Source organism: Genypterus blacodes, unplaced genomic scaffold (assembly GCF_046128005.1).
Source record: "Genypterus blacodes isolate CSIRO-AG114 ecotype Tasmania unplaced genomic scaffold, CSIRO-AGI_Gbla_v1 ptg000129l_1, whole genome shotgun sequence".
In the NCBI taxonomy this organism is placed as follows: domain Eukaryota; kingdom Metazoa; phylum Chordata; class Actinopteri; order Ophidiiformes; family Ophidiidae; genus Genypterus; species Genypterus blacodes.
This window is the reverse complement of record NW_027466931.1, coordinates 338,302-357,818: the sequence shown is the minus strand read 5'-3', so window position 1 is coordinate 357,818 and position 19,517 is coordinate 338,302. Positions and strand designations below refer to the sequence as shown.

At 40.7% G+C, this 19,517-nt stretch overlaps 3 protein-coding genes and 1 pseudogene across 11 annotated transcripts; 3 read left to right on the top strand and 1 right to left on the bottom strand.

Annotated features, from left to right (window-relative positions):
* The first annotated feature begins 522 nt into the window (after window positions 1-522).
* LOC143010592 (butyrophilin subfamily 1 member A1-like) lies at window positions 523-2,634 on the top strand. The gene is made up of 3 exons (XM_076162967.1): window positions 523-1,396; window positions 1,468-1,809; window positions 2,345-2,634. The coding sequence occupies exons 1-3, from the start codon at window positions 1,252-1,254 to the stop codon at window positions 2,632-2,634; spliced, it is 777 nt and encodes a 258-aa protein (XP_076019082.1). The 5' UTR covers window positions 523-1,251.
* A 101-nt stretch (window positions 2,635-2,735) lies between these two features.
* On the top strand, window positions 2,736-7,103 carry LOC143010590 (RING finger protein 175-like; annotated as a pseudogene).
* Window positions 7,104-7,996: 893 nt separating this feature from the next.
* On the bottom strand, window positions 7,997-13,348 carry LOC143010540 (L-amino-acid oxidase-like). Of its 4 annotated transcripts, none has more exons than XM_076162900.1 (8): window positions 13,188-13,340; window positions 12,982-13,012; window positions 12,179-12,396; window positions 11,952-12,064; window positions 10,331-10,553; window positions 10,169-10,237; window positions 9,798-9,934; window positions 7,997-9,500 (listed from the first exon to the last, which is right to left on the bottom strand). In XM_076162900.1, exons 2-8 carry the CDS (start codon window positions 13,010-13,012, stop codon window positions 8,693-8,695), a joined length of 1,599 nt encoding a protein of 532 aa, XP_076019015.1. In that variant the 5' UTR covers window positions 13,188-13,340; the 3' UTR covers window positions 7,997-8,692. The 4 variants fall into 4 exon arrangements, with proteins under 4 accessions (XP_076019015.1, XP_076019016.1, XP_076019013.1 ...); XM_076162901.1 differs by having other exon boundaries at window positions 10,352-10,553; window positions 13,188-13,338; XM_076162898.1 differs by lacking the exon at window positions 12,982-13,012 and having other exon boundaries at window positions 13,188-13,348.
* Window positions 13,349-14,364: 1,016 nt separating this feature from the next.
* LOC143010552 (low affinity immunoglobulin gamma Fc region receptor III-A-like) lies at window positions 14,365-19,156 on the top strand. 6 transcript variants are annotated; one of them, XM_076162925.1, is made up of 10 exons: window positions 14,365-14,463; window positions 14,950-14,994; window positions 15,262-15,504; window positions 15,578-15,820; window positions 15,932-16,081; window positions 16,304-16,372; window positions 17,348-17,413; window positions 18,218-18,259; window positions 18,499-18,598; window positions 18,869-19,156. In XM_076162925.1, exons 1-9 carry the CDS (start codon window positions 14,433-14,435, stop codon window positions 18,594-18,596), a joined length of 987 nt encoding a protein of 328 aa, XP_076019040.1. In that variant the 5' UTR covers window positions 14,365-14,432; the 3' UTR covers window positions 18,597-18,598; window positions 18,869-19,156. The 6 variants fall into 6 exon arrangements, with proteins under 6 accessions (XP_076019040.1, XP_076019039.1, XP_076019036.1 ...); XM_076162924.1 differs by having other exon boundaries at window positions 15,911-16,081; window positions 16,307-16,372; window positions 17,357-17,413; XM_076162921.1 differs by having other exon boundaries at window positions 15,911-16,081; window positions 16,307-16,372.
* Window positions 19,157-19,517: the final 361 nt, after the last annotated feature.

Sequence of the window (19,517 nt, the reverse complement as noted above, 5' to 3'; positions counted from 1 at the left end):
CGTGTCTGCTCATGGACTTCTTTGTAGACACGATCTGCCTGCTTCCAGTTACCACGCCGGCCGCTCGCCCTCATCAGCCGTGACGGATTCGGTCCCATCCGCACCGACGTTCGCGACCCAGCTCACCTGTGTTCCTTGTTTTCCTAACGTGAAAATAAACCTTTGTTCCTGATCCGAACTTTTGGTGTGGTGTCCGCATCTGTGGGTCCGCTTCCCCGAACTCAGGATCACTGATCCTAACAATCACACCTGTAGGAAATTTGAGTTATTTTCTCATTCTGGATTAAGATCGCGATGAGGAAATGCACGCATGGATTAGTTATCATAGATCATTGTCATGGGGAACTACGTAGACTCCCAGTGAAGGTGCAGTTATCCAGATCCCACAGTAAATTTATTGTGCAGCAACAAGTTGAGCGCAAGCACATGTACAGCATGTAACATATAGAATGCTCTAGTTTTTACTGGGAGTTTTTACATGTGTATTTGCAGTGTTGTTGAACATTTTATAGTAGGAACCTATACTCAATATGCAGGATACATTTATTTGTATTACAGAAAATGTACGTTTGAACTAAATTTTTATATGTGGGAATGTTTAATGAAGTGGAGGAAAACAGTATATACAGTATATTATTGTTGAATTGTTCAATAGTAAACTCAGGGGTTGAACTCGAGCTGCACTCGTCATTTATCATTTTATATTTTGTTGTTAGGGTTGAACTTGTATGGTTACTCATTAACAGGCTATGTACAGAATGTGTGTGTGTGTGTGTGTGTGTGTGTGTGTGTGAGAGAGAGCAGGAATGTGCAAAAAAGGTCAGTATGAACTCTTACTCTTTTCTACTACTATTGCTACTTGAATACTTCACACACTACGCATTTAATATGACAGTAGTCAGTACTTAATGTGTACAGTATATTTAAAATTGTGACTATAATGTTGTTTACGTATACATGTTTACGTATACATTTGTTTGCACTATTCAAAAATGGGGCGGCAACATTGTATCTTTCAAACATTTCTGAATCAAGTATTGAAGAAGGTAACCAGCGGCTAAAACATTTGTGCATAAATGTCCTTGATTCTTTAACAAACGCAAGTGAAAGTACAAGCAACTGATAAGAATGAGCTGCACACGTCATCACATGTCTGCAATATGCAGTCACATTAATGTTGCTTAGTAATGCAAGGATCCTTTTTTAAGTCTTCTCTTATTGGGTTATTACGATTAAACACACAAGTCCAACATGATATTGCTATTGATATTATTTCACTTCTTTTGCAGGTCCAGGATGTCTCAGGTGAAGGACAAACTCTCCTTTAAATCAGAGCTCTGCGTCTTTGTGTCTCTGGTTTTTGCTGCCATTCATCTGATCCAATGTGGTTGTGAAGGTAACACATCATTGACACACACACACAGCGGGAAAAGAGCCTACAATGATGATAATGATTCTTCCTCGCAGCTCAGCCTCAGGCGATTGGTCCGTCTCAGCCAGTGGTGGCAACGCTTGGGGACGCCACTGTCCTGCCATGTCACTTGGAACCTTCCAGCAATGCCGCCCCTGAGACTGTTGAGTGGCTGCGACCTGACCTCAACACCAGATTTGTGTTTGTGTTTCGCAACGGCACAGAGCTGAAGAGTGAAAAGCATCCGTCGTACAGGGGACGAACATCGCTGAACGTTGATGGACTGAAGCTCGGAGACATTTCGCTGAGACTTAGTGGAGTCCAGCTGTCTGATGAGGGGACGTACAGATGCTTCATTCCTACCTTGGGGATAGAAGCAAACATGGATCTTGTTGTTAGTAAGTAAAGTTGATCTGTTGAGAAAACATGACAGAAAAGCCTCTGTATGTCAGATCAATTAAGGATTGGGAAGCTGAATGCTGTAATGTTTATTTATCTTTGGATTCCTTGACATTCATCCATATATCTGTAGGCCTTGCCCATTTGTGCCAAATGAGATGTTCCACCTTTTTGAATTTTTCTTAACTGTATTATAATTGCTGGCAGTTCAGTGGGTGTGGTTCATTCTTTTAAAAGTGCTGTATCAGATGAATGGATCAGTCTGCCATACCCAAAATTGGTGGCCGTGTGACCCCACTACTTAAGCACAAAAGGCAACATCAATCGACCTGATGGTGCTGCTGTCAGTCAAATCAGTTAGATTTTTTTCATTAACTTGGAAAACATCAGTGAGGGTCTGGAGGTCCAGAACTGAGTAAGAGCTGCATGTTAACATATTATGGAGCATTATCAAACACTCTTGACTTGAATTGATGATTGTGTGGTGTGAGATCTTTATTCTTAAACCAGACACGTCTCCCCTCTCATCATCAGGTTCAGTCCCCTCTCCTCTCACAGTGGGCATCAACAGAGTCGGCGGTGAAGTGATGTTAGAGTCTGAGTGTGCAGGCTGGTATCCAGAGCCTGAGGTGCTTTGGCGGGACGCTGAGGGAAACATCGTCTCTGCTGGACCTACAGAGACGCTCAGAGGTCCTGATGGTCTCTGTACTGTCAGCAGCTCAGTGACTGTGGCAACAAACACGCCAACACATTCACCTGTAAACTACAAGACAACAAAACCAACCAGACCAGAGAGACGCGGATACACATTCCATGTACTCTAATGTATTTATGATCTGCTGGTTGATTATTTTCCATCAGCTGAGGTTTGATTTTCTATGAATGTTGCCGTGTTCTTTGTTTTATAGTTTCAGATGAGTTTGTCATGGCTTCATCTTGCTCTAGTGTTCCTGTCATCATTGGTGTGGCTGTTTGCCTGATTTCCATTGTTGCAGTTGCCTTCCTTGTTTTTGTGTGGAAACGGAGACAAACTAAACTCAGTGAGTAGACTGTTGAGTTATGAACTAAGTCAGTTTTCTGCAAAAGATGAGTAAAAGTGTTTCATGTTTCTTTATTCACACAGAATGCGATGTGCAAGGGGGCGATGCTGAACACCAAGAGTTGGTTAAAGAAGACAGAGTCAAAGCTCTCCTTAGTGACATGGTGAAAAACGCGGCAAAGGAAATAAAATACCTTCACAGAGAGTTAAAGCAGCAAGAGGGAGAAGAGGCGAAGGTGCTACAGTGGGTCAATGATTTGAGTGTTGAAAAGCAATATCTGACCGACCAGATAGAGCCATTCAAAGCACTGATTCAGCAGGATGAAGAACAATTAGGTAAGATAAAGAAGAATCACATAGTCGAAAAGAAGCTAGAGTTGAGATATGAAAAACATAAGCTTTTGCTCAAGAATACAGAAACAGTCCTGCGGTCAACAGAAAATATGCTGACAAGTCTGACAGAAAGGAAAGAAGAGGTGGAAAACCAAATGAAGCAATTAAACCAGGACCTGCAGGAGGCAGAAAGACAGAGAGAGGAGATTCAGATGGAGCTTCAGTCAGCAAGACAAACTCATCAAAACTAAGACGGCAGTAAGACGGCTAAATAACGGCTGATGCTTACATACTTTTTTATCAGCACTGAAACTTTTGCCTTTACCTTACTTAGATTCAGCTCGGTTTGCTTTAAACTTGGTTGTTCCTGTAAGTGTTTCTTAAAATCTTGCTTTACTTGACTTAATTTTTGTATTCTTGTTGTTGATGCTTAGCAGAGAATCAGAAGGTTTTGAGATTCCCTGTCATCTGGAACATTACAGCTGACTTTTCAATCAACCAGCATGAATACAATGAATCAATAGTGTATATTGTATTTAAACTAACAATCGCATCAGAACCTGCCTTTACTTCTTTTATGGTATACAAATCTAATGAAATGTATCAGCAAACACCCCAAAAACACAGATATGTATGTACAACTACAAGTCTTAATGACTAAAAAACACAAATTGTAATTTATCACAAGTGAAGGTATTCATTTTCTTGAATTGTGTTTTTAATGAGACATACCCACTAAACCGGCAGCCAATTATAGCAAATCAATAAAGAAAAAAACAAGGATAAAACTTTGGTCCGGATTTTTGTGAGTCTTTTTGTCATCCAAATTCTGCTTCTTGAGACATTCAGTCTTACCTAACTGATGGTATAATAGACGGCGGCATTCTCGTCTGTTAAACCGGAGTCGGAAGTTACAGGACGAAGTGGTGCTGCAGAGCTGGAGCCTCCTGGTTCTGCTGGATCATCTTAAAGATTGATTGGACGAGTCCCCAGGGCAGACCGCATGGACCCCGCTTGATTACCTCTCAATGGTTTTAGGCCCTCTTGAACATTCTTCTTCAAAGTTCTTTTGAACTTTTTGTGACGGTACTGGTAGACCCTCGGTCTGGTGCCAGAATTTGCCACCTGCTCTGGGTTGCGTCTCCGGGCTTCTTCCTCTTTGCTCGTCGCTACTAAGGGAAACCTAGTTACTTTCTTTTCTTCCGCTTAGTACTATGGTTAAATTCAGCGGGTTGTCTCGTCTGATCTGAGGTTGTAGTCAAAAGGGTTGGCAACGCCGTGGCCCCCTGACGGGAGGAAGGAAAACCTTACACTCCTACACCCCCCCAAGCTTAGTTCTTGTGTACACACACGCACACACACACACACACACATCACACACTTGCATACACACAGTTCTGTGTAGTCATGTTTAGTTGAATGTTCATGTTGAATGTGAATAAATTCATCTACTTTGCAAGTAATTCTGGGACTCTGATTGTCTTTCATATCCTTGGTACTTTTTTGGCCAGTGTGGATGTGAAATTGATCTTGAATTGCTTCCATAAAGGTCTTAAAAAAGTCTTAAAGTCCTATACTTGTTGAAACCTGCAGAGACCCTGTCTATAATGTATCATGGTATGTAAATGTTTTGTACATACAACCTCATATTGCAGTAGGTTATCATTTCTGTAGTCATTTTAGAAACAATCAATAGACCAAATATTGAAATTTGCACATCTGTTTTTGGCTAACCCTGTGAAATATGAAGCAACTAATGTACAAAATGCATCGGTGCAGTGGAAAGGGAATATTGGTAATGCTTTTGAATTTCAGTCTTATCAATCAATCTCCCAAAAAATAAAATGTGAACTTTGCTATGTTTAACCTGTCAATGTCTTAAATGGTGTATGTAGTGAATGGTGGTCGGATGTATTTTGTGTGTCGTTCATCATATGTGAATGAATAGTACAGCCGTGTGTGTGTGTGTGTGTGTGTGTGTGTGTGTGTGTGTGTGCGCGCTCAGCTGGTCACTCTGGTCCAGATGTGGGTCGTCCCACTGTACTTCACCATCAAACTATACTGGTGGAGGTTTCTGTCCATGTGGGGCATGTTCTCCGTCATCACCAGCTACATCATCTTCAGAGCCACTCGCAAGCCGCTGTCCTGCGCCACGTCCAGGCAAGGGGGAAGAGTTGAGGCACGCAGCAGGCAAAAAGGAGCAACTTTATTTTTGTCTCTCAATTCCATTTTGAAAATCGCACATTCAGTAAACAAGTGGCAAATCACTTGACAGTTGCACCGTCTCATACTAACCACTAGATGTCCACATTTACTGTAAACTACAATACAAACAAGAACCGAAAACCTTTTCACCTTTTACATAAAATAAGATTAATTAAAATGAGGTGGAAAAGACTAAAAACATTTTTGTCAGGATGGTGTACAAGTGGTTCTTGCTGATCTATAAGCCGAGTTATGCAGTGGGAGTCTTGGGCTACATGGCCATGAGGTTCACCATGTTTGGCTTCAACGTTTTCTTCAGGTGAGTCATGTGCTGTGTTGGCTTTTGTTTTCCTATGTTTGTCATGAAGTTTCAAACTTGATCGCTTGAGGCGTGTCGGTTTTATTGAATTTTTGTGCGTTTCTGTTTATCGCGACATGAGACGCCAAGCAAGCGACATGAGACAATGAATCCACTTCTATGTTTAATGGCACTTCTTTACAAGAGTGAGCAGTGTGGAAACAGCAGGTGAGACTGAATAATATAACGTTTAATATAATGGAAACACTAACAGTTCGCATTTGACTTTTGTAGACTTTAAAATAATTTGCATAGGGTATTGCACAAAACCACCAAGGGAAACCCGGCAAGTGAGACAGACTGGAGATGCAGAGGGTCTTTCCTTGTTCTCTTTTACTCTCAATCCTTTCTTTCCATCATTCTTTAGAGTCAAAGCGGAAGACTCCATGGCCATCAGGGTCATCATACTGTTTTATGGGCTGTATTATGGGCAGAGACTTTGCAGAGATCTGCTCTGACTACATGGCCTCCACCATCGGGGTAAAAGAGAAATAGTACTCCGTCTCTCCAGCCAAAGCTGTTCTACAAACCCAACAACTTACCAAGACACTGAATGTTGTTTTCTTATCCAGTTGTAATACATAACGCATAATACATTATACATGTAATATTATACATTGTTGTTTGTTTGTGTTCAGTACTACAGCAAAGGTGGCATGCCCAGCAGGAGTCTGACTGACGACATCTGTGCAGTGTGCGGTCAGAGAATCCTGGTAGATGTAGAAGACGAAGGCTTCATAGAAGACACCTACCAGCTCTCCTGTGGACACATGTATCCTTGTGGTCCCACGTAGGACAGCAGAGTGCTGATCCATGTCCATTGTCAACTCAGCCATGCTGCTTTTTGTTCCCTCCTTCATTGCCCCCTCTTTTTGTGCTCACTTTTCCTTCTTAAGACCCTATTGCGAAAGAAAACTAGACCAATGGCCATTATTGTACCTTAACTTCCTCCTCCCCTAAGATTCCACGAGTTCTGCATCCGCGGTTGGTGCATTGTGGGTAAGAAGCAAACCTGTCCATACTACAATGAGAAGGTCGACTTAAAGAGGATGATGAACAACCCGTATCCTTTTACACAGAGACAATCTGATGAAGATGTTTTACTGTTGCAAAGTGTCTCCTGTCATCAGTCCTCTAACTGAGCATGCTCCTTAATTCCTTCCTGTCTGGCCAGTTGGGAGAAGACGCATGTTTTGTATGGACAACTGCTTGATTGGCTCACATACCTCGTTGCTTGGCAACCTCTCATCATTGGATTGTTCATGGGATTAATTTCTCACTGGGCCTTGAATAGTGCCATGAGAACACTCCTAAAGTGCAGGAGTACAGCTTCAAGCCAAGTAACGTGCAAGACATGACATTCTGGCTGCAAAATGTGCGTAGCGTGTGAGTATGAGGAATTGATTTGGGCTGCTCTTAATTCTTTTGCTTGTTACATTTACATATCTAGCATCCGCTTCAGAACAGTCTGAGGTGCTGAGGACTCTGATGTTGATCTGTTGCCATCTTGTATAGAGTAGTTTATTAGTAACGTAAAATACAACATTTGACACATGAGTGAATATCATACGATCTATTTATTATTTTTTAAATACTTCTGATAAAGAAATGCTGACTTTTATAGTCACACAGAACTTGCTTTCATTTGCACACTCCATGCATCACTCTGTGTGGAAAACCACTGTACTTAGGAAATAATAAGAATTATAATTAGAAACAACAAACACATAAATAATCTACATATTTGATGTCTTGGTTTTACAAACTGACAGTACTTTAGGATTAGCGTATATGATTCTATTCATGTGACAGGAGATCTTATACAAACATTTTGTATGACTCCTAAAAATAGATAATTAGCATTTTTGTGTTACGTTTATTTCAGTTTGAAATTACAAAGTTGTTGTGTCTACCAGTGCCAAAACGAGATTTTCTCATCGTACAAGTTAACTCTTAAGTGCCATAGCACCACCTGCTCCTCTATATATCATACTTTAGTTTATAGAAGTACATTTGAATTTCAATCATCTGTACATGAATTATAATTTAAATGAGTAGTTGAGTGAAATGCGGTTACAGACGTGATTTCTTATGAGAAAAAGAACACAATTAAGTGGTTATTACATACAGTACACTGTATGTAAGTAATGTTACTATTGATATGTTTCTTTGCTTTGTGGTTGAGTTGTGTCACAACTAGAAGGTACTGAGTTCTGGTCCTCTGCTTGTGAAAAATAATTTCAAACAGAAGTGATTAGGGAATATTTTATTAGAACAAGAAACATCAGGAATCATGTTGCTGCAGATTGAGTCAATGGGACTACAAACCCAGAAAGTCAACACCAAACATCTCCAGAATACTCAAACTTATATAAACCTAGTTTGGATTTGATTTTCCAGAAAATTGTAACAATTTGTAAAATTGGAATAGTGCTTTAATCTGCAAAAAATGCTTGCGTGAAAACATAAAAATGAAGCATCGCATCTGTGAATACAATACAGAATACATTTGGAAAGCTGTTTTGTACATGTTTACAGTTTGTGTTTAATTTTGTAAAGAAGTGCAGGTCTCGGCATCTGGAACCAAATCTCTCCTCAGGCTCACAGTGCTCAACTCAAATTACTGCACATCTCAATTTTGTATTTAATAAATGTGTCTAAAACCAAATCATGTTGTGGAAGAATGGATTGTAGTATTTGATTGGCAGCCTGATTGCAGCTGCCAGCACTAAGGAATGGAAAGAGAAACTGTGCTACCAGTGTGGCATAAAAATTTGTGACATGAAGTACAAATGATCTAATAATGAAGTACAACATTCAACAAGAGAAATCCCAGCAGGCTACAAGAGAACAAAGGGTGCCAGGTGGAACTGAAGCAAAACCAGAAACATAAAAAGTTATTCCTGTGACCTTAAACTTAAAGAATTCTGCCTGTAAGCAAACAACCTTATAACTCATCTCTTACATGAGCCTCAGTGGACTCGTGGTTCAGGTTTGCCTCTCTGTTGATGTTGGTTGCAGCTCTGATGGCAGATTTCATGGCTGTTTCGATCCACGCGTGAGGAAATGCGGTGTGTTCTCCCGCAAAGTGCACCCTCTTCTCACCTCTGAACAGCTCCTTAGCATATTCTAAGTGCTGGTAAGGTGTGAAGAGGGCGAAGGCGCCCAGGCTGTAAGGATCCAGGCTCCACTTCTTCACCACCACTCCTGTGCACAGATCCCTAACGTACTCACCATGGATCTGCACCAAATCTTTCAGAACTAGCTCTTTCAGATCTTCATCACTCGCACCTTGAAAGAGGCGGGAGTCATCAGACCAGGTGTACGAGGCGAGCAGGACGCCGATGTTTTTGTTATCTGGGAAACTGTGGCTGGGGTAGTAGATGTAACGAGACGGTCCATCAGTGATGCTCTTCCCTCCTCTGATGCCGTCCTTCTCCCAGAACTTCTCGCTGAAGGTCAGGATGACTTTAGTGGAGCTGTCGTAGTGCACCGCTCTCAGGGCCTTCATCTTCTCTTGTGAAAGAGGTGGCTGGAAGTCCATGAAGAGGGCTGCTTTGGCTGTGGTTGTGACCAGGACGTGGTCTGCAGATAGATCAGTCAAAGAGGAATGACCGTCTGTCTGATAAGATACGATCACTCCCTTATCTGATTGACTGATGATTTTGACCTTGGAGTTGAGGTGGATGGGGACATGGAGCACATCAGAGAAAGCTTTGGCTAGAAGGTCTGACCCACCTGTCACTTCATAGTACCTTTAAAGGGATAAGACATTAATTAATATTTTAATATAGAAATTGTTGTGTCCACTGGTTAGTGTGAATCCCATGATATCCGACACAAAAATGGAAAGCAACCAAGTACATTTAAATTTAAATCCAATATACAACTCCAACAACATTCAAATTTTTCCATTGAATGTTGTATTTTTACTTTTTTGTTTTTGCGTTGCGGGTCTAACTGTTAATGCAAAAACATATCAAATCAAATCTTCTTCTTCCATGTAGCATTAACAATTGTCGGTTCATGGATCTACAGTTGAGTTTTCTTACTTGGTATCGTCGCTGATGTCACTCTGGTCATAGATCATCTCGGTCAGCGCTGTGTACATCATGCTCTGTTCATTCAGCAGCTCTCCGATCATCGTCACTGCTTCTTCACTCAGGCCACCTTCCCTCAATAGATATTCCTATAGAAACAGTTGGCCAGATGTTTATACAGTGGAGGCTTCCACTGGAGGCCTTATACAAGTGGAGGCCTTCTATTTTCTGCTCACCATAGCTGTCCCTAATCACTGATTGCAATGATTTCCTCAGGGCCTCGTCCTCGGTCCTTTACAATTCCCTTCACTTATGTCCCTGTGCTAAGGACTTAATTATATTCACTGCTTGTTTATGACATGAGAAAATCGGTCATACTTTACCTTTACTGAATAGTGGTCGAACTGTCTCAATGCAGCGCTGCAGCCATGCTTCACCACGAAATCTTGCACCTACAGCATAAAATAATTTATTTGATGTTGCAGCGCGTCCAGTCTCCTACACATTAAGTTGACTGAGACTTGGATTATGAACAAGCTGCATACCTGCCGTCCCTCTTTTCCTACCTTCTGCAGAGCTAGCTTCAGCAGCTGGTCCGCAGACTTGCCTCTTTCTCCTTTTGGTAGCTTGTATTGCAGTATGTCAGGGTTCGCTTGTACCTCCTGTGTTCTCTTATGCAGCCCGTGTATGAGGTAGAAAGTGTTGCCGTCATCCATGATGAACTCGTTCAGCTTGACATTAAGAGATTTAGTGAACGACAACACAATTCTGTAGAGAGAGCAGATGATGGCATTCATGATGTGTTACTGTTGTGTTTATTATCACTGTGTTTTTCTGCAATGGTCATTAAAAGGAGGTGGCAAAAGTGGAAAGTATCTAATTTCATTAACACACCTACGGTTTTAAGGTACTGTTACATTTGGACTTGAGTATTCTTTTTGTGCTTTTAACTACTTGAGTTTTTCCATATTTCTTCATTGGGCTGTAGAATTTCTCAAGGCTTTATTCATTTTGTTAGCTTGATTTTAGACTTTAGAGTAACCCTTGTGCAAACCTCAGTAACTTCAGTACATTAAACCAAGCTATGGTTGAGTTATATCGCCCTGATCACAAACATACAGCATACTGTCAAATTTAACATATATTTAGATTAATTATATTGATAGTAATCACTGGTGTCTGTGCATCTGTTGTCTGTGATGACTTCGACAGTTGTAATCTGATTTGGTTCATATTTAGTCTTTTGACATTGCTATGTTTTTTGCTATAATGTTGAGTGGCCGTCGCTCATTCTTCAAAAAGTGACTTTATCATTTTTACTGTCACCAGTTGTGGTGCACAATTGCGCTCACATCAACTGCAAAAAGGACATTTGCTGACCTGATGGTGGCGCTGTAACAACACAAGAAATGTTTTGAGCCGTCTACAGAAAACATGCAGAGCTTATGGCATTTGGCATAGCAACTCTCTAAGTAAGGGGTCTTCAACGTTTTTCAGGCCAAGGACCCCCAAACTGATGGAGAGATGGAGCGGGGACCAGCTACTATATATATTGCATAAAATTGTGTTTAATATCAAACTGGGCCCAGTGCCTTATAAAAACATAGATTTCCTCATCAATGTCTATTGACCTTTGAGGGATTTGAGACTAGTTTGGAAGTAGTAATAGTAATAGATAAAAGATAACATCTTCTGCCTCCATTCATCCGTTCACTACAATATGTTGGATTCATGTTATTGTGTATTTAAAGCAGTGGTCTCCTACCTTTTTGCCTCAGAGCTACTTTGACAAAATAAAAGTGTCAGAGAGCTCCTCATGTTTAACATTATAAGTAACATTTCCACCCAAACCAGCTGAATAAGCGTCTTCTGATATCCAACACTCACATTTTGTATCAAAATGCACTTCAATTCAGCAACATAGGCTTGTTCTTTTCTGTATACATTTTCAGTGTCAAGCTCACACTAATGAATTCACATCATATCAATCTCAAAGAAAACAAAACAAAGTTTGAACACCCCCCTGCAGTACCTCTGCGGACCCCCTGGGGGTCGCGAACCCCCTGTTGAAGACCCCTGCTCTAAGTTATAGCATTTCTAGTTATAAATGTAAATGTACCTCATTAGAAATGTTTGACACATGAATTGGCAACAATTTTTACTTACTCATGAAAACTTGGGATCCTCATGGCTCCCATTTCAGCGTACCAGCCCTCTTTTTCATTCCTGTACGTCTCTACTCGTCCTCCCACTCGACCGCTGGCCTCTAACAAAGTCACCTGTTCAAGCACAACAAAACAACATGGCACTCATGCTCCTAAAGAATCTTAATAGAAGAAAGAATTCATAGTAATCATTAACTCTTTTGTGATGTGAGTTAGTCTTTGTTGTACCCTGTGTCCTGCGTCGTGCAGTAATTTGGCTGCTGTCATTCCGGCCATCCCCGCCCCGACGATAGCGACATGATGCGACACGTTGATGTGAGGAAGGCCGTTCTTCACAGTGTGCAGCAGCTCTTTGTAGTCTTTGTCCTCCAGACATTCAGCCAGATGTTCCTTCAGAGCAGAAGCAGGATGGTGCTGGAACATCTTAAGCAGCAGAATAGTGACGCCTAGTGGAGGAAACACACACACACAAGGATGATCCTTGGTGGTTTGTTTTTCATTCTCTAATTCAGTTCTTTTGTAAAGCTGTCACCTCCTGGAAAGTCCGATCAAACCTGACCCCTTTATTTCATCATATAGTGATGAAACCAAAAGCAGAACTATGTAGAGTGTATGCTCATAATGTGAGTCATGACCGCAGACGGGGAAACGATAGATGAGGGGACAGCGAAGAGACCGACTACAGCAATGTAGAGTCTGTGATCTGCAGTTTAAAAAAGGCAAATCAGCAAAAACTGAAGCATTTAAAACAATTTAGATGATCAGATCATTATAATAAAACCCAGAAACAAACTTCTCTAATCCATCGATGTGTTTCTGCAGCTTCTGTATGTTTAAATTGGTTTGAATCTTGCAATTGACTTCCAGTTAAATGAACTTCATGTTTTCACTCAAATGATTGTATGGACGCTGTAAATTGATGCAAGAACTGATTAATGGACAAAAAGGCGACTTTAATTCAGTTGAACAGAATCTGATATTCCAATGACTTAATGGAGCTTATAACAACAATATCAAGGCAAAACACTCACCGAATATCCATTTCAGCACATGTGGATCCATCTCAGGAAAAAAGAGCAGATATATAATATTCAAGCATTTTCTTACTTAGTGTTTTCAAGTATTTGCTGCCACATTTATCTATTGAAATAACCTGAGTTGAAGTTGAATCAGTGTTTTTGAAATGTGAACAAATATTTCTTAAATTGCATCAGATAGTAAATGTTTGCATTCTTACCTTGTGTGGAGCCTCTGGGGCAGATTGTGCTGCTGAGATTTCCCTTGACGTTCACTCCTCCAAGCAGAGAAGCTGAGGAGGTCCAGGGATTATAAACTATATTTTGATTGCGCAACATCAACTGGCAATGATAAGAACCGGATTCTTTCATTCAGGTAATGACGTGTCTGTCAATGATCCATCATGTGGTTTTAGAGTCGTAATCTTCTCAAGCAATCAAAAACACACTTGCTGGTTGATTACTAGCTGGTTGCTGAAAAAAGTTAAGATATCAAAAAGCTCCCCGTCGTGAATTGTTTGTGAACTTCCCTCTTACATTCTGTCCACCTCTATGACATCACAAGTTTCAAGCTGCCCTGCTATCATGTGACTAAAAGAATGAAGCAAAAACAATGAATTTGTGAAGAAAGAACGGTGTGCGTGTTCGTGAGTGCCTGTTTTCATGTGTTGCACTAATTGTGAAAGATGTGACAAGATAACACATGCATCCTCTCTAGACACATTTTATCATCTTCACCATCTTCAGCAATCTGAGCAAACCAGTCCTGCCAACAACAAAGGCTCCATGGGCATGTCCCCTCCTGGTAGTTTCCTGGTTTTAATTAAACAGTTTGCCACCTTCTCTGCGACATACAGTACATTCCTACACAAATTCGTTTCACACTGCAGTAGCCTGACCAGTGCTTCCCATTCGCCGAGATGTCATCAGCAAAGATGAATCCACAGTCATCGTGACATTTACGTACGCCAGACTGTGTCTATACAAGATACATTATAGATCTCATAGAGCTACGAGCTCTACAGCTCTAAATCTAGTCTCTCTTTTGCGAGTGTCCATTTCTTTGTCCAAACATGCCTGTAAACATGCATGACCTCGTCACCACGCTCACTGTGATTGGCTGCGGCCTGATAACAGTAATGAGTTTGCTGTGTGCTGATCAAAACCACTGTGCGATGTATGAATTAGGGGTGTTCATGACTGATCAATAGTAGATTTGTCACTGATATGAATTTAATTGATTAAGAAAATATTGGTGGATAAAAGTAGGATTTTATCATATATAATTTAAAACAGTCAGGCCTTAGCCCCGCCCTCTGAGGTTTACTTCAACCAATCAGATCATCCCTGCTGCTGTGTTGAAGCAAGGTCAAACCAGCCCCTGCATCAGACCCAGAAATAACGGGACAGGAAGACAAAGCTCACTCAACATCTGTTAGTCTGATGTTCATTCAGCAGGAAACAGCATGATGGTCACAGCACTCTGCTTCACACTGAGTGAGTATGGGGCTTCCAAAACTGATAAAGAATTTGTGTGAACTTAGCACAGCTCATTAATGGACTAACTTACTGAGGCTGATTAGGGAAGATGAAGCACATGATCGCTTCTCAGCAAGTCTGTTTTTATTGACCTCTCGCTCTCATTTGCATACTTCTGTCTGTACCCTTATATTTATATTTCTGTCTGTTTTATTCATTTTACTCCAATCATGCTGAAGTGAACTGTATTGAAGTTTGGGGGATGACACAGGGACAGACCTGTTACACTTTAGAGCTCATCTGTATCCACTGGCAGCTTCAAAACCTTTCTTTAAAATTGGTAGTTGGGGTCAGTTTTCCATAGTTCTGGTCATTTCCCCTAAAGTAAAAACTGAATCTGGCACGAATTCATTCCTTTTGTAGTTGACAGCAGGAAAATGAACAAGCTAAGCACAATTTGAAAGTGTTTATGTCGGACATGATGATTTCTTTGTCTTTCCACAGCGCTGAATGTTTTGTTGCTGTCGGCTTCTAAAGCTCCGGATGGCGGTAACTAACACACACACAAATACCTTTACAGTTTGTGTAAACTAGTTTTCGCATTCATCTATAAAACATACAGCTCAGCTTTCTTGTCATTTTGAAGTTTTGAAAGTTGCACGATAACTAACATAATCCATTCCAGTCAGACCAAGATGGGTTCAGGTTAACGTATCCATCCTGTCAAAGACCTTTATCAGGCTAAGCTTAGTCGCTTTGCACGTACCAAGCACTATTTGCATTGACGCTTGATTTGGAATCTTGTCTCCGATGTAGCTTTGGGTCTCATCGTTCCATCCAGACTGCAGGTCTTCGAGCATGAGTCACTCTCTCTAGACTGTGAGAGCTTGGATGGATGGGCTGGGTGGAGAGTGTGCTGGAGGACCAGCGAGGGATTCAGCACCTGCAGTCACAACTCTGGGAGACACAACATTAGGATTGGTTACACCTCTGATAGCGGGGAGTACTGGTGTGAGGGAGGAGGGAGGAGGAGCAACACGGTCAACATCACCGTCACAGGTGCAGTTCAGATATGGAACTTATAGATTATAGTAGTTTGTAGTAATTATTCATATACAAACACTTTTTTCAGATGGTTCTGTGATCCTGGAGAGTCCTGTCCGTCCTTTGATGGAGGGAGATGCCGTGACTCTGCGCTGTAGGAACTCTGCTCCTTCCCACCTGCCGGCTGATTTCTATAAAGATGGCCGTCTCTTTCAGCAAAGTTCTACAGCACAGATCACCATCTCTGCTGTTTCCAAGTCTGATGAAGGACTCTACAGGTGCAACATATCTGGATCTGGACAATCAGCAGAGAGCCTGATGATGGTCACGGGTAAGACCTCAGACATTATTATTAGACATCATCAATAATTTGAATGGCATGGCCTCTGTCTGAAGTTTTATGTATCTTGTCATTTTACAGAACGCTCTTTCCGTTATCCAGAATGTCACAAAGAGACTCATCCCTCCTCCCATAATGCACCATGGATAGCTGTCACGTCTCTGTTGGTGGCTCTGCTGTTGGCAGTGGGACTGTTTTACATTTACAAAAACTTCTCACCAGCGTCTCTGCTGCAAAGTGCTCGAGGCCTAGGTGACTTCAATTTCTGCCTTGGATTGTCTCTTTCCGGGGTGGTGGGAACACTGGTCTGTCGTTACTTGAGAAGATGTTGTAGTCCTTGAGGTTGAGGAACTTCTTGGAGGTTCTTAGGGTCTTGTGTCTTCTAGTTGTGGATGTTTTTTTATTCGATGTATTGTTTTGGAGCAATCTTCTTTAAACAATTTGATGCTATTATTTGTCCCTTCTGCACTTTAGCAGCACTCTGCTTTTCCTATATGGGACCAACATCAACGTCTTCAGATCAACCACGTGAGCATCAGCCAGGTGAGGATTTATCTACATCAGAATCAGAATCAGAAAAGCTTTATTGCCAAGTAGGTTTTCACTTACAATGAATTTGTTTTGGTAGTTGGTGCAATCAACATATTAAGAGCAAAAAGGAATAAATCGAAAACTACAACATACAACGTTATTGACAGAAAGTATAAATACAATTAACAATTGTACAGATGAATGGGTCTATGGAGAGTTTATGGGGATTGGAGTATGGAGTATGTACACTATAGCTTTGGGTGTATATAAATGGAGTGCGTATCAAAATGTGCAAGATATAAAGTGTAATCTGTGCAAGTTACAAGTACAGATGTGCAAGATCAATTTTGATCTGATTGATCAGTCAGTGGGTGACCAGGGACTTGTTGATGAGGCCCACTGCAGAGGGGAAGAAGCTGTTTTGGTGGGGTGAGGTTTTTGTTCTGATGGACCTCAATATCAGCAATCAATCAAAGGAAAGTTGATTTTCAGGCAACTGGACTTGGTAGTAAAAACTTGATGTTCAGCCTCTCATCCAAGGGGCTCCTTCAGTTCTGAATAACTTACTAGCAACTAAGTCCAGTTGCCTGAGAATCAACTTCAATCAACTACCATGACCTGGATGACTAAGACTCTTGACAAATGACCAATAATATGCCACAAAGGTTGACTGGTAAGTTCTGAGCCTGAAACAGCTGTAATGTCATAGCGGCAGATGAACATGACGGACTATGAACTTGCTCCACTTGATTTGACTTTCACCTCTTGTCACACTTGAAAAAAGGCTTTAGCTGAAAACTGTTTGGCCTCGGGTGATGGCTTCATATCAGCTGTGGAGGAAAATTCAGATAGCAACAGTGCATAGCTTGCTGGAAGTCAGGGGTGTTTCAGTTCATTTTGTCCCAGTTTTGTAACATATGCTGTATATTCTGTAAACCTACTTGTTTGTCAACATACATTATTTCTGTATTTTCTATAATGTTTGAGTGCCTGTAGAGGCTGGCTTCGCTGAGCTGACGTACGCCACTGTCAACAAACAAAGGAAGACAAAAGGTATTTTAACCTCCATGGGGTAAAACACTTGTGTGTGCAATATATTTACTTAACCACGTAGCTATTAAAAATAAATGTCTCCGCCTCAAAGGGCACCGCTTTGCGGATTTATTCTTGAAACCCGCAGTCGAGACGTTTCTTAAACGTCATGTGTAGAAAAAGAAATGAAGTGAAAACCACAACTACTCGTCGTGTCTGTATCAGTATCTGTCACAGTATCTGTGATATGTATTTAGACTATGACGATCCTGCAGCTCCTCTTCGAGCTTCTCAAACCACACCAGCAAACCACGTACAGAAAGAGGAAGAGTGTTTTTTCCGTTTGTCAGTGTAGAAGCTACAAATGATACAAAGAGAATTCAGGTGAAATAATAAATTAAGAAGTAGGTATGAAATAACAAAATGATTACAAAATACAATGGCTGCATTCCATACTGGGGAGTGATAACAAAACATTCACTATGACAGGATCGAGATTTTGGAGATGAGAGGAAGAAGCCACAATACATACATACAGTATACTGCAGGAGAGGCACATTTCTCCTCCTTTCTGGGTTTGTTTGGGTTGAAGAAGCAGGCCAAAGCTAACAAAATATCCTTGCATTATCAAGCCAAAATATAATTGTTGGTATCAAATCATGGTTGAAAAAATAAACAAATCGTAGATAATCTTAATCCATGTCCAACAGCACAAAATGATTCAAGCCACAGAATGGCTACAATGATCTCGTCCTTCATGATTGATGTTAACATCATGATTACCAATGTCACACATTAATTTGAGTTTATGTCTTCCACTCTCAGAGGACGATGGAACGAAACAGCTTTACTACACCCTGAGCCCAGGTGAGACTGGAGTTGGAGTTGGCTGCCAAAGTTCAGTGGGCGTGGCTCATTCTTCAAAAAGTGCTGTATGTCATGAATGAATTTGTCGATTGTCACCAAATTTTGGGTATGATTGCACTCACTTCTTCTGCTAAAAAGAGACACAGGTCGACTTGATAGTTGTGCTGTAACAACAACAACAATAGCAAAATCTCTAAACTTGTCACGTGGTTGTGGTGCCACCCTGGGTGCTTTGCCAGTTGCAGGAGTTTCCATCTGCTCAGGGAGAGCAGTGGCCACTTCAGGTACTGCACCACGATTGACAGTTGATGAGGCTTTGTATTCTGCAATCCGGTGAAGGTAAGACTGAGGTCATACATATTCGTTTATTACAACTCTATTGGGCTTCTGTAATGCCAAACTGAATGAAATACAAAGAAGCAAGACAATCTGGAAAACAAGAACCTCTAAATTTAAGCCCAGTAATCTGTTTTATTTTTATTTTATTCTGGAAATGACTGCATTGTACCTGAACCACTGATCTACTAAAACACTTCTTATAACAGTATGTCATTCATATGTGTAATTTTGTATTATTATATTGTATTTTCTTCTTATATCTTCTTACAGGTCACTCGGTTACAGACAGACGACTTCAGGAAAGACGAACAACTCTGCTTAATAAACTTTTTTTTCATCATTGGTTGTGTTTCAGCACGTATGTCGGTTATTTTGGAACAGGTGAAGCACATTGTGGTTAATGTGTTAGAACATATTCTCACTGAGCTCACAGAGACAAATCCACGGCGCTAAGGTCAACATAAGGTCTCCCCATTAATGCTATAAATCACCTAGAAAATATTATTATGCAGTTGGGAATGTTTGTGTCAACAAGCTCATAAAGTGTTTTGTAAAAATAAAGACGTTTTAAACGTTTCAGTTGTATTTAGTTGCCTTAAATTACTAGGGTGCTTTTACATTTGTGAACAAAATTAGGCATCAAGTTCAAAGATAATATGATCACATAAAGATAATCAAAGATAATGTAAACATAGAAAACTGCAGATGCTTAAATGCAAAGTCATCTCATGTGATTCATATTCACCACCAGGAGGCTTACATTCAAAACTCATTCTAGTAATTCCTGAGATTGTTATGAGATATTTATCAAGTGTCTAAAATGGGTTAAAACCTGTAAAAAGGTGTTTTTCATTGTTTGATTTTTTTTTTAATTTAAAAATGCATAGAATACCAGTAATCCTGGCTCTGCTCATCTGAG